At 39.2% G+C, this 14,140-nt stretch overlaps 1 protein-coding gene across 1 annotated transcript in view; it reads left to right on the top strand.

Moving 5' to 3' along the window:
* Positions 1-732: 732 nt before the first annotated feature.
* The window catches only part of CCDC28A (coiled-coil domain containing 28A), a 19,926-nt gene continuing 6,518 nt past the window's right edge, over positions 733-14,140 (top strand). Inside the window, exons 1-4 of the mRNA XM_011962068.1 lie at positions 733-957; positions 3,121-3,320; positions 6,438-6,601; positions 11,568-11,722. Coding sequence (XP_011817458.1) covers positions 733-957; positions 3,121-3,320; positions 6,438-6,601; positions 11,568-11,722 — 744 coding nt within the window. The remainder of the gene's footprint in view (positions 958-3,120; positions 3,321-6,437; positions 6,602-11,567; positions 11,723-14,140) is intronic.

Raw genomic sequence — 14,140 nt, 5'->3', positions numbered from 1 at the left:
CCAGAGTCCCTTCAATCTAAGGACCTGTGAATCTAAAACCTTCCCACCTCCCACTCCCACACTGGAAAGGCTACCCAGACCAGGCAATGAAACGTGCATTTCTTCCCTCATTTAAGATAGATCTCTTTCTCTCAGCCTGCAAGTCGTTCTCCAGAGGCTTTAAGTATAGTGGAAGTAGAACTGTCTTTGGCGACAGAGAGACACCTGCAACAATTAGCCTTTCTGAGCCTCAAATTCCCCATTTGTAAAAAGGAGATTATAACTCCTACCCATAAAACTGTAGAGAGGTTTAGATATAATGTTATGTGTAGGGCCCGAACAGAATAGCTATTAATAGTGGTAACAGACTCTCATTTACGGGCTCAGCATCATGGTCGCTGAACAGAATCACCTTCTTCACGCCGCCTTCCAGCCAAAGTTAGTTTAACCGCGAGAAGTCCGGGCAACCAATCGGAAACAACCAAGGAACAGTTGCACTACGACACTCTGGTTCCGCCTTCGGGCATGCTCGAACAGCATTCTGGGAATTGTAGTTCTTAGGGATCTGACACTCACCAAAGCGCTGAGTAGCTTCCGGGAAGGGTACTGCATTGCCCGTTTCTACTTCCACTGCACCTGCTTATTGCGTCTTGCTCCTGGGTCACAGAGCCTAAAACGACACGCCCAACTATGAGTCTTCCTTTCCACGCCCGCCGGAGTTACAGCTAAAGGCAGGACAGGGGAAACAATGAAATGCCGAGGGCGGAGACAAGCGTGATACTGGGGGAGCGGGAAAAGGCGGGGCTTCCGCTTGGGGCATGGAGGCCGTGCCTCTCACGTCACTTCCGTAAACAAAGGGAGCTGCGGAGGCGCGGGTCCCGGGATGTGACCCGGGCTGTGCTTGTGGCTGCGGCGGTGGCTTCTGAGGCTGTCGGGTCTTTGCGGGTTGCGGAAGGGGGCCCCAATACCCTTCTTCAGGTATGTAGTGGAAGCAAAGGAACCTCCGCAACCTGCCCCTTTAGGCCTTTCCCACCACTCTGGTCACTGCTGGGTACTGAGCCGTGAAGGGTCATCGCTTAGGCAGATTATTGGGGAAGGGGAGTGAGGTGATATCAAGAGGGACCTCCAGGGGTACTGCTTGGAGGCAAGACTTGGCACTTAAAACCACTGTGTGAATAAGTAACTATGAGCAGTTTACTTATGCCTTCTCTAAAACATTCTTTGCTGTTTGATATACAAGAAGGGTTTCAGTGCTCTTGTGACAGATGTGACTTTCCAAAAACGAGGAAATCGCGAGTGCTGGCTCCCCAGAATATTGTGGTTTAGACCACCATTGGTTTATTTGCATTGCTTTACTTCCTAGATTTTTTTTTTCTCTTGTACCACCAAGTGCGTATTAGCATCGTGAAATTTCAGGCCAGTGTGTTTATGCGTATCATAAATTTTTACAGATCCTTGCCTCTTAGGAGAACTAATATCCCATCGTCTCTATTCAGTCATCTTTCAGACTTTCGTTTGTGCAACACCAGAATTACTGTTGTTACCAAAATTATTCTTAAAAGAAAAATTGTTAGCCAAGGTTTAAGTGGATTGACACTCAGTGGTATCTGGGATTAGAGACTGGGCACTGGAACCTTTCCCAGAAAGCCTCTTCTTTGGAAGTATTGTAGCTCCAGTTGTGATTGTCTAGCGTCACCCAATTTAAGCTGAGTGGTTCAAATTCCAGTGCCAGTGGCACTAAGTCCAGGCAAAAGAAAAAAAAATTTCATTGAATTTCTCAAATAATTATTTTAAGCGACAGCAATGGGTTTGAATCTTATTGAATGGTCATGGCATGCTTAAACACAACATGCAAAAAACGGCCTAATGTTTCTAGAAGGCAATTTACAACCTGATGAGGTAGATAGCCATATAAATTCTTCATCTTACCATACATGAAATAATGAAGTTAAGAAAAATTTAACACTATGCACAAATAAAATATGGAAGGGTTTTTTTGTTTTTGTTGTTTTGTTTTGAGACGGAGTCTCTCTCTGTCGCAGTGGCGCGATCTCGGCTGACTGCAAGCTCCGCCCGCCAGGTTCACGCCATTCTCCTGCCTCAGCCTCCCGAGTGGCTGGGACTACAGGCCTCCGCCACCACGCCCGGCTAATTTTTTTGTGTTTTTAGTAGAGACGGGGTTTCACCGTGTTAGCCAGGATGGTCTCGATCTCTTGACCTTTTCATCTGCCCGCCTCGGCCTCCCAAAGTGTTGGGATTACAGGCGTGAGCCACCGCGCCCAGCCGGAAGGGTATTTTTAAATAGATAGATGTTAAAAAATAGAGTGGATTAATACATAAAGTAAGGGGATTGTGTAGGGATAACTAGGAGGCCTTACACATATTCCCCATGGAAGGGCTGTCTGTAACTTCACATTGTTAACTTTTTTTGATACGGGGAAAACCAAATATGTATCATAAAATTCATGTTTGTTTGGAAATGGTTAGACAAAGTATATTCAAAATAGGCAACAAACAAGTTTGATTTTCTAGAACTTCCCTTGATCACCATGCTAGAATTATTGTTAGCCCTAGCTAGAAACTGATTTCTGTTTAGTAGTTTGAAGTAAGGCTTCTATTTGATTTTTTAAATGCTGATTAAAATCCCCCTGACAATTATACATCTGTTTGAATCTAGTTGGTTCTTCTTGAGTATACATTTTGGAAGAGAGACCTAAAGGCCACCTGAAGCTTGAATCAGGCCGGGAATATTATGTGGATCATTTGTTTATTGTTTATATATTGTTCCCCTTGTAAAATGTAGGCTTCTTGAGGGCAAACATCTTGTTTTGTTCAGTGCCATCTCCCCAGTGCCCACAATAGTGTCTGGCTTGTGGAAGAGAATCAGTAAATATTTGTAGGATGAGGGAATAAAGAAAATGGTAAAAAACAAAACAACAACAACAAAACTGTCTACCAGACAATTTACTAGGGGCTTATGGGTACATAGTGGAGTAGATTAAACTTAAGAGACCCATTTTCTAAGTTTCTCTTATGCCCTCTGGAATTCTTGATCCTCTTTTGACCTGTGAAATGGGTCTTTGAATTTCTTTGTTTGCATATTATAGCATACATATATAATTGTATTATTTCCTTATTTAGGTCTTAAGAAGCTGGCCGTGGTGCAATAAGGAACTTAAAACAATGGAAGAGCGGAAAGTGAAGAGGAGGAGTCCTAAGTCTTTTAGTGCCCACTGTACTCAGGTTGTCAATGCCAAAAAAAATGCCATTCCAGTGAGTAAAAGCACAGGGTTTTCAAATCCTGCATCACAGTCAGCTTCACAGCGACCAAAGTTAAAAAGGTGAATTCTTTTATTTTACATGTTCACAGTAAAATGCCATTAAAGTAAATCCTGACTCAACTTCTTAAAACACTTTTTTAGTCTTGAGGGGCTGTGACTGCAGGTATGTGCCACCACACCCAGCTTGCAGTTTTTATTTCTAAAAAATAATGATGTCATTGTTTTTGTGTAAATAATTTGTGTTTTTCATAAAAATTCAAACACAGGAAAAATTCAAAGAAGAAATTCAAAATGCAAAAATTCTACCACCTAGAAATAATCATTATTAATATTTGGTGAACATCATTTGCATTCAGGATATTTAAAGGAAACAAGTGACAAGTTTAACTATGCTATATGTTACTGTTATATGTATGTGAGTGTTTTATAGTATTAGATATTTGGAAGGAAAGATTATAGCTTTAGAGAAAAAAAGTGTTGTGTAATGTCAATCTTCTTTCTAATTATTAAATAAATTTACGCTCACATCCAGTCTCACCCTGGCAAGTTAGCTAAGGAAATGCCTGTTGCATTCTGTAGCCGCTGGGTTTACACCTAATAAAAGATGAGATTACTGCCTTGATGATGATCTCTCTTTATGGAAACAAAAGGGACATAGCCAAAGACAAGAGAACATTTGGAAGAAGTATTCCAATGAGTACCAAATGATAAACAGGAGTTTTGAGTTTTGAGGATTTCCTTCAAATAAATTATCAGAATGGGGTTTTCATCGTGGAGGAGTTTAATTAGGGTCAGATTTTGAATAAGTTTACAGTTGGTGGAAAAAGAAAACCAAGAGATTTTAAAAGTAATCACTCCTTTTGCTGTATTTTTAAAAGCAGTTTATTTGTATCATTGTCATTTTTACTGGTAGTTTTATTTCTATAAGCTCTTATAGATGTAGGCTTCTGAGGGCCGGGATCGTCATTGTGTGCCTGACAGTACTTACAGTGGGCCTTTGCACATAGTATTATTTCACTGTGTGCCCTCTTTATTGTTGAATTATGTTAACATAAAGTGAGAGTGTGAAATAACATTGAAGCAGGAATCAACAGGTTTTTGTTTTATCTTTTGTGTTTGTTTTCTGAGAGGGTTATTAATTGATGAATTGATGTGAAACTTTACTTGGAGAAAACTTCTAAATTTGAGAGGAAAAAAATACGTTTGTCATGCTGAAACCTTATGCTCTGTAATAGTTTATCTCAGATTTTAAATGTGAATATGGATCTTTCAGGGATTTTTTTAGAATACAGATTCCGCATCATTGTGGGATGCGGGGCTTCAGATGAGCATTTCTAAGAAGCTCACAAGTGAAATTGATTCTGTGGGCCATGGGCAGCACTTTGAGTAACGATGTGTTACATAATGTATATAATATATAAAATGCAGCCCTTGCTTTGGGAAGAACTGTTATTGACCTACTGTCCACAATGTATCTATTCTAAACTTCTTTCATATGATAGTCTGTTTCTTTTTTCCCCCCTCCCCTACTTTCCCTGGTATACCCTATTTATCTTATTCTTATTGTGGTGAGGACAGCTGTGTTGAAGATGTCTTCATTCAACATTATGTAAAAATTGAGTACTGAATATACTTCCATATCGGGATTTGTCGTGTGCATTACTGTTTCTCCCATTTTGCCTATTTAGCCGCTACTTGTTCTTTAAGTCTTCGCTCACTTACCTCTTTTAGGAAGCCTTCTCTGGTTGGCCCCAGGCTGAACGAACTGCTTCTCTCTCTTCCTGTATCACAGTGTGCATAACATCATCACTCAAGCATTTGAGAGCCTGGTATATGCCAGACATGTGTAATAAGGACTAATATAGTCTAGGGGTTCCAAAAAGGCCCTCCTGAGGAAGTAGCATTTAAACTGAGACTTGAAGATGTGTGGGAGGTAGTGTGCCAAAGATGGCAGTAAGTGGAAGGATGCTAATGTAGGCAGAGGATTAGCACGTAAGAAGATAAGAGAATGGATTTCTAGGAAACTAAAGAGATTCAGTGTCTAGAGCATAGACAAGGGAGGATAGGGTTTCTTAGGGATATTAGATTATATTCAGCAGGCAATGCAAAGCTACTACAGTTTTGTTTTTTTTTTTTTAACACGGAGTCCCGCTCTGTCACCTAGGCTGAAGTGCAGGGGTACAATCTCAGCTCACTGCAGCCTCCACATCCTGGGTTCAAGGGATTCTCCTGCCTCAGCCTCCTGAGTAGCTGGGACTATAGGTGTGCGCCATCACACCAGGCTAAGTTTTATATTTTTAGTAGAGACAGGGTTTCGCCATGTTGGCCAGGTTGGTCTTGAACTCCTGACCTCAGGTCATCCTCCTGCCTGGGCTGCCCAAACTGTTGGGATTACAGGCGTGAGCTACCATGCCTGGCCTACTGAAGCATTTTTAATTAAGCAAATTATATGATCTGATTTTACTTTTTAGAAATGGACTTGGCTGCCCAGTGGGGAGAAAAGGGAGATCAGGGATCACACACAGAGATAGGGAGACTGGTTGGGAAGCGCTTTGGTTAAGAGATGGGATGGCGGCAGAGGAGAAAGAGAACTGGAGAGATTAGATATTTTGTGGGTATAATTGATAGGACTTCACGACTGCATGTAGGAGCCTTAGGAAGTTGGAGGAGTCAAGGATGATAACAAGTTTTTAGTATTCCATTACATGGTGATTATGAATTTAAATATCTTCCCTTCTCCTTAGACTGGGCGTTTGTGGATAATGTCGGCTACAGAGTAGGGACCCCATAACCACTTGTAGAACTACTGAGAGTTCAAGGAACAAATAAAGTTTAGAAGGGAAAGGTGTAATATGTTTTACTGAGAAATGAAATGTAAAACATACGATAATAGAGACAAGTTTTCTTTTCTGCAGTCCAAAGAATTAGCGTATTATATAAATGCTTTAATCAAACTTTTTCTTTGCCTTCGTAGTTATATTTTATACATTTGTTTGAGGTTTTTCACAACCTGTTTTTTCTTTTGGTTTCTGGCTTGGAGTTTCTGTTTTATCTAGTATTGACTGTATTTGATTTCTGGCTTTTAAGGGAAATTCCATTTACTTCACTAAAAAATTCAGCAGAAGCTTAGAGTAGCCTAAAAAGATAGAATTAAAGTTAATTGCATCGTCTTTACAGAGTGATGAAAGAAAAGACCAAACCTCAGGGTGGAGAGGGAAAAGGCGCTCAGTCAACTCCGATTCAGCACTCCTTCCTCACTGATGTCTCAGATGTTCAGGAGATGGAGAGAGGGCTGCTCAGTCTTTTGAATGATTTCCACTCTGGAAAACTTCAAGCATTTGGTAAGCAGTAGATGTTTCTCTACTATTTTTTTCTCTAAGATGTTTGCATCCTATTTTCTGTGTGTATTTTACTCTCCTTTTCAAAGTGCCAGTTTCTTTTAAGAAAAAAACAACCCACAGGCATAAAGGCAATCATCCTAGATTTTGCCTTAGAATATAATTTGCCTTCTAAAACTTCTGGGAAAAAGTTTTTTTTTTTTAAAGAGGGAGGGTTAGTTGAAATGTTAAAGTAGTATTGCTATTATGGAATAAGTATCTTGCAGGTTTAACAAATAAGAGGGACAGTCTTGGTCAGTTAAAATATTTTAGACTTAGTGTCTTCATTTTGAAAGTATCAAGATCATTTTCCCTTACCCTCCTAAGCTTAAATTTGTTTCTTTTCCAGGATTCCTGATTTAAAGTTAGGAATTAAAATAATCCAGTTTTCTTGTTTTTTCATGAGGATATAAGAATAGTTAACTGATTGTCCCATTAAAAATTCTGAATAGATATTTTTTGATAGTCACAGAGTTCACAAAAGATAGTCAGATTTTTCATGTGCAGTTTGGAACTTATTTGTAAGCTTTTTCTAACGATAATATTATTTCCCTTTTTTTTTTTTTTTTTTTTTTGAGACAGAGTCTGGCTCTATCGCCCAGATTAGAGTGCCATGGTGCGATCTCAGCTCACTGCAACCTCCGCCTCTCGGGTTCAAGTGATTCTCCTACCTCAGCCTCCCGAGTAGCTGAGACTACAGCCGTGTGCCACCACGGCTGGCTAATTTTTTGTATTTTTACTAGAGATGGGGTTTCACTGTGTTAGCCAGGATGGTCTCCGTCTCCTGACCTCCTGATCTGCCCGCCTCAGCCTCCCAAGGTGCTGGGATTACTTATAGGCATGAACCACCACACCTGGCCTATTTCTCAATATTTTAAAAGGCAATTTCAATAATATGCATAATCTTTAAAAAAATTTTTTTAACTTCCCCAGTTTTTTAGAAGATGCATAATCTTATACAAATGCATAAATGTCCACATACGTATTGATTTTTTAAAGTATTCTTTCCCTCTCCCATGTTTTTGTTACTTGACTTCCCCATTCCCTTCCTTATCCCTTCTGCTACTTCCACTTCCCCTCATCCCAATCATTTGTTAGCAATCCAGGTATATATCTTTTCATATTTTTATTTTCATTATTTAATACAAATGGTATCTTATATAAGATATTCTGTATCTTGCTTTCCTGCACTAAAGAATATCTGATGGAAATCTCTCTAATGCACCTAGGATGGCTCTAGTTCATTCTTTTTTAATGACAACATAATATTCCAAGTTGTGAATATACTCTAGTTTATTCAACCATGTCCCTATTGAGAGGCATTACTTTGTTTCTTATTTTGAGCCACCAAACACAATGGCGTAGTGAACATCTTTTTACATAGGTCTTTAGGCTGGTGCTTCTGTTCTTCTGGGATTGATTCTCATGAGTGGGATTGCTGGGTCAAAGTATATATGTAATTTTAACTTTAATAGAAGTATGCAGATTGCTTTGCAAAGAAAAACAATACTGCACTTCTAGGTTCCATTAACAATTTATGAAAGAATGCTTTTCCTTGAATTCCCACCAAGCAGTAGGTATTATTCGTCTTTTAATTTTTGCCTGTCTCTTGGTGTTAAGTGAGATGTCTTTTATGGCAATTGAGTTTGAAGATCCATGTGTGTTTGGTAGATTGTTTGATAGATCCTTTTCAGGACCTTCTGTCAGTTTTCTACTTGGTTATTTATCCTTTTGTTGTTGTCACTTGTAAAGAGGCTTTATGTTTTAGATACTAACCGTCTGACCTCTATTATGTATTTATTTTTGTTTACCAAATTTGTTGTGTCTGTGCACTTTGTTTATGGTATATTTAACTTCGTAAAAATTTTTACTTTTTGCATTCTCAAACATGTCTGTATCTTTTTTTTCATAGTTTCTGGGTTTCCAGTCTTGGTTATGCTAATATTTGAAAAGAAGACATTAAAAGCGCATTATTTATTTCACAAAAATACTTTATGGTACCCTACCTCCTTGCTTTAGCCCATCCCAGTAAGGCGGTATCTTCAGAGTATTTTCACTTCCCCTCTCTTCCATTCTTCCCTCCTACCCTTAAGATGTATCTTTGGACCACTTCCATGTCTTTGCTTTTTCCCAGCACCTTTCCTCCCCTACTCTATGTTGCCTCTGTGTTTTTGGATTGAAGTCCTTTCTTGTCTTTGTCTGTTATCCTACTGATTACTCTTCATAACAAGTGTTGCAGATGAGAATTCCATTGCCAGTCAGATTCATTCTTAGCAGGTAATTTATATTTTTCTGTCTCGATGATTAAAAGATGTTTTTCTTTTATCTTTAAAGGTTAGGCATTTTCCAGGATATGCTTAGGACTGTGTCTTTTCTCATCAATCTGCCTGGGAATCAGTGAGCCCTTCATATCTGCTGACTCATCTTTCATCTCACGTAACATATTTTCTATTGTTTATTATTTTTCTTCCATCTCTTCCTTTTTAGCCTCTGAAGCTTCTATTGTTCTCATGGTGGGTCACCTAGATCCGTCCTCCGACTCTCATCTTTTCCCGTATGATTTCTACCTCTTTATATTTTTACTGTACATGTACATACATATACACAAACATACATACACACAAACACTTATCTTGAGATATTTCTCTTTCTTCCACTTGACCTTCCAGATTACTAATGTTGAAAAACGTGACTAAAATAGAGGAAATATGACATATTTTACTGTGAAGAAAGGACGATTTTGAGAGAGCCATAACTAGCTTCAATATTAGTAGTTCTTAACATAATATAGTATAGTCCATTTATGAAGATGTTATAAAGCTGGCTAGAGGAAACTAGTATAATTTACATCAATTCGTATTTATTCAGGATATGTACTTCAACTTTAGCTGAGGTGTATTTTACCTATATAGTACCTTTAGGAAAAATAGAAAGGTTTTTTTTGAAAAAATTATACTGTCAAGGGATTGCAGAGTCTGTACTTAAACTGAATGAAAAGATAATATGTTATGTGTATAAATTAGTTGCTCTGGGCAGATAATGTTACTTCAGAGGACTCTTGGTCAATACATAATGTAAGACCTATCCTTTAGCAATTAAGTTGTCTTGACAACTATGTATACAATTAAAAATATTACATAGTGTTGCTCATGCTTCATAACATTTTTCATGTTTCATAAATATTTTTATTAATATTTCTTAAAGGAAGAATACATAATTGGTTGGCAAAATGATTCACATTTAAAGTCGTTATTGAACTTTTTTTTTTTTTTGAGATAGAGTCTCTCTCTGTCACCCAGGCTGGAGTGCAGTGGTACGATCACAGTTCACTGCAGCCTCAGCCTCCTTGGGCTCAAGCCATCCTCCCACCTCAGCCTCCCAAGTAGCTGGTGCTACAGGCATACAGCACCACACTCAGCTAATTTTTGTATTTTTTATAGAGATGAGGTTTTGCCATGTTTCATAGACTGGTCTTCAACTCCTGGACTCAAGCAGTTCTCACACCTTGGCTTTTCAAAGTGTATTAAGATTACAGGTGTGAGCCACCGTGCCCAGCCAGAACTCTATTTTTTTTTTCTTTTTTTTGAGACAGGGTCTCGCTCTGCTACTCAGGCTGGAGTGCAGTGGTGTGATCATGGTTCACTGCAGCCTCAACCTCCCCAGGCTTATGTGATCCTCCCACCTCAGCCTCTCAAGTAGCTGGGATTACAGGCACATGCCACCACGCCTGGCTAATTGGCTGATTTTTTTGTATTTTTAGTAGAGACAAGGTTTCACCATGTTGCCCAGGGTGATGTCAAACTCCTGGGTTCAAGGGATCCGTTAGCTTTGGCCTCCCAAAGTGCTAGGATTACAGGCATGAGCCACTTGGGCCTAGAACTCTTAATTTCACTCAAATTATTATAAAATGTTGGGTCACTCAATTAAAATGGTAGTTGTCAAATGACATGATTAGATGGTTCTGTTTTGCTTCTACATATTATATTACTGTTGAAGAAAACATATTTTCTCTACTTAAGGGATGATTTTCTTTTTTTTTTTGTTTTTTGTTTTTTGTTTTACAGGGTCTCACTCTGTTACCTAGGCTTGGGTACAGTGGCTTGAACACAGCTCACTGCAGCCTTCACCTGCTGGGCTCAAGCAATCCTCCTGCCTCAGTCTCCTGAGTAGCTGGGACCAGAGGCATGCACCACCATGCCTACCTAATGTGTGTTTTTCTAAAAATATTTTTGTAGGGGTAGGGTCTTGCCATGTTGCCAGGCTGGTCTTGAACTCCTGGGCTCAAGCAGTCCTACTGCCTCAACCTCCCAAAGTGTGGGGATTATAGGCATGAGTCACCATGCCCAGCCTGATTTTGCTTTTTAAAAAGAAATGTTTCCTATATGCTTTTCTTTCTTTCTTTTTTCTTTGAGACCGAGTCTCGCTCTATTGCCAGGGTGGAGTGCGGGGGCGCGATCTCAGCTCACCGCAACCTCTGCCTCCTGGGTTCAAGCGATTCTCCTGTCTCAGCCTCCTGAGTAGCTGGGACTACAGGTGTGCGCCACCATGCCCAGCTAACTTTTGTGTTTTTAGTAGAGACTAGGTTTCACCATGTTGGCCAGGATGGTGTTGATCTCCTGACCTCATGATCCACCTGCTTCAGCCTCCCAAAGTACTGGGATTACAGGCGTGAGCCTATAATATTTCACGCCTGGCCTGAAATATTTCCTATATGATTTTCTTTAGTACCCAAGGTCATTTCTTAGGTTGGTCATTGTTTTCCTGGTCAGAAATTTGATTTGTTATTAAACACAGAAAATATTAATAATTATCTAATTTACAGAAGAAAGAAAACCTGTTTCTTTTAGAGCACCTAGAGTTTAAGTGTTTTACTCAATGCTGTTAGTTTGAACTGTCCTAATCATTATTAATGTTCTGGAATGTTCCCAAGGAAATGAATGTTCCATTGAACAGATGGAACATGTTCGGGGAATGCAGGAGAAATTAGCTCGCTTGAATTTGGAGCTCTATGGGGAGTTAGAGGAACTTCCTGAGGATAAGAGAAAAACAGCCAGTGACTCCAATCTGGATAGGCTTCTGTCAGATGTAAGTGTAATTCTTTTTCTTTGTTCTTTAAAATAATATTTTATTGCAAAAAAATTTACCTTTTGAACTATTTTAATTTATACAATCACACGGTTTTTAGCATATTCACAGTGTTGTGCAGATCACTGTTGAATTGCGGAACATGTTCACCATCCCAAAAAGAAACCCTGTACCTCTCAATTCTCCCCTCTTCTCATCCCCTAGCAACCCCTACTCTACTTTCTGCCTTTATGGATTTGCCTATTGTGGACATTTCATATCACTGGAATTATACAGTATGTGGCCTAAGTGGATTATTTTACTTAATGTTCAAGTTTCATCCATGTTGTAAAAACTTTCCTCTTTTTTTTTCAAGAAATATATTCCAAGAAATTTATCGTATTTACATCTAAGCATGTATTCTCAGAATACAGATGCTGGCAAATCTGAAAGCAAAATATTTGCTTCTGTACAGATATAATAAAATCTTAAGATACAGAAGATAGTAGTCAAAAAGACCTTTCCTGATGTGATTAATACATTTTGTGTTATTTACTCAGGTGGTGGTTACTTGTTTTTAAATACAGAGCTACATTTGGTATTTCTGCTAATTTAGTACATTGCCATATGTATTACTTTGCTAGGGCTGCCAAAACAAAGTACCACAGACTGGGTGGCTTTAACAACAGACATTTATTTTCTCACAATTCCGGAGGCTAAAGTTGGAGCTCAGGGTGGCAGGGTTGCATTTTTTCTGAGGCCTCTCAGTTTGTAGTAGCCGTCATGTTCACATGGCTTCTTCCTCTATGCCAAGTGCCCAACTTTGCTCTTCCTGCCAGTCACATTGGATGAGTGCCTACCCTAACAACCTCATTGTGACTTAATTACCTCTTTAAAACCCCTGTCTTCAAATCTACTCACATTTGAGATACTGGGGGTGAGGACTGAAACATGAATTTTGGAGGGTACACAGTTTAGCACATAACATGAGGTATGATTGTTACACTGAGAAATGTTAATTAAATTTGCCTCTTTAAATCCTTTTTGGAACAAAAATAAATAAAAATTGAATTCAACACGTTAGTTTTAGATTCCCTATTAACCGTTGACAAAAAGGGTTAATTTCTACTGTTTTTCTCTCTTTTGAATAAGTAAACGTGAGAGAACTTGTATGCCAATACTTTCACTATTTCGAGTCTATAATCTTTTTATTTCATGTCTGTCATATTCAGTGTTGCAAGTATTTCCATTTGCAGTTCATGGTTTGTTTGTTTTTTGAGACAGGGTCTCACTTTGTCACCCAGGCTGGAGTGCAGTGACGCCATCTCGGCTCACTGCAGCCTCAACTTCCTGAACTTGAGCCATCCTCCTGCCTCAGCACCCCCAAGTAGCTGGGACTATAGGCACGCGCCACCACGCCTGGCTAATTTTTGTATTTTTAGGAGAGGTGGGGTTTCACCATATTGTACAGGCTGGTCTTGAACTCCTGGACTCAAGTGATCTGCTCACTCTGGCCTCCCCAAGTGCTGGGATTACAAGTGTGAGCCACGGTGCCCGGCCTTACCAGTTCATGTTTTACATTTTTTTTCCTCTTAACAGATAATAAGTATAATTTGCTATAAATTTAGCAGAATAACAGTGGTATAGTGAAAAGAACACTGAATTTGAAACCAGAAAGCCTTCGTTTAGTTCAGTGTTTGCATTTGGGTTATAACTGAACAACATTGAGCCATTTAGTTAACATTTTTATAATTCAGATTTTTCCTTCTGTAAGATAAAAATGCTGTGGTCTGAATGTTTATGTCCTCCCCAGAAAGCATATGTTGAAATCTTAACTTAGAAGGTGATGGTAGGAGGAGATGGGGCCTTTGGTAGGTGATTCAGGCAAGAATGTGATTAATGTCCTTATAAAAGAGGCCCAAGAGAAACCTGCTGCCTCTTCTACCAAGTGAGGACACAGGGAGAAAGCTCTCCTGTTGCATGAGCCAGGAAGTGGTTCATGCCCTCCCCAGACAGCAGATCTGCTGACTTCTTAATTTTGAACTTTCCTACCTGTAGAACTATAAGAGGTAAATTTCTATTGTTTATAAGCCACCAGTTTATGGTGTTTGTTATAGCAACCCAAACAGAGGGGTGATGAATTCTACCTCATATAGAAGATTGAGTGACATATAGAAGATTGAGTGACATGAAATCTTTTTGTAATCTATGATGGTTTTAAAGATTTTGATCATTAAAATGGCAATTTTTTTCTTTTAAAAACTGTTATTAGAGATGATTATTATTATGCCTGGTTTTAGGAATACTTATAAAACTCCAGTTTTAATAATCTAGTTTTGGCCGGGTGCGGTGGCTCAAGCCTGTAATCCCAGCACTTTGGGAGGCCAAGACGGGTGGATCATGAGGTCAGGAGTTCGAGACCATCCTGGCTAACACGGT

Source organism: Colobus angolensis, unplaced genomic scaffold (assembly GCF_000951035.1).
Source record: "Colobus angolensis palliatus isolate OR3802 unplaced genomic scaffold, Cang.pa_1.0 Scaffold58, whole genome shotgun sequence".
NCBI classification, from domain to species: Eukaryota; Metazoa; Chordata; class Mammalia; order Primates; family Cercopithecidae; genus Colobus; species Colobus angolensis.
The sequence above is the reverse complement of the archived record's forward strand: the minus strand, read 5'-3'. Positions and strand labels throughout refer to the sequence as shown.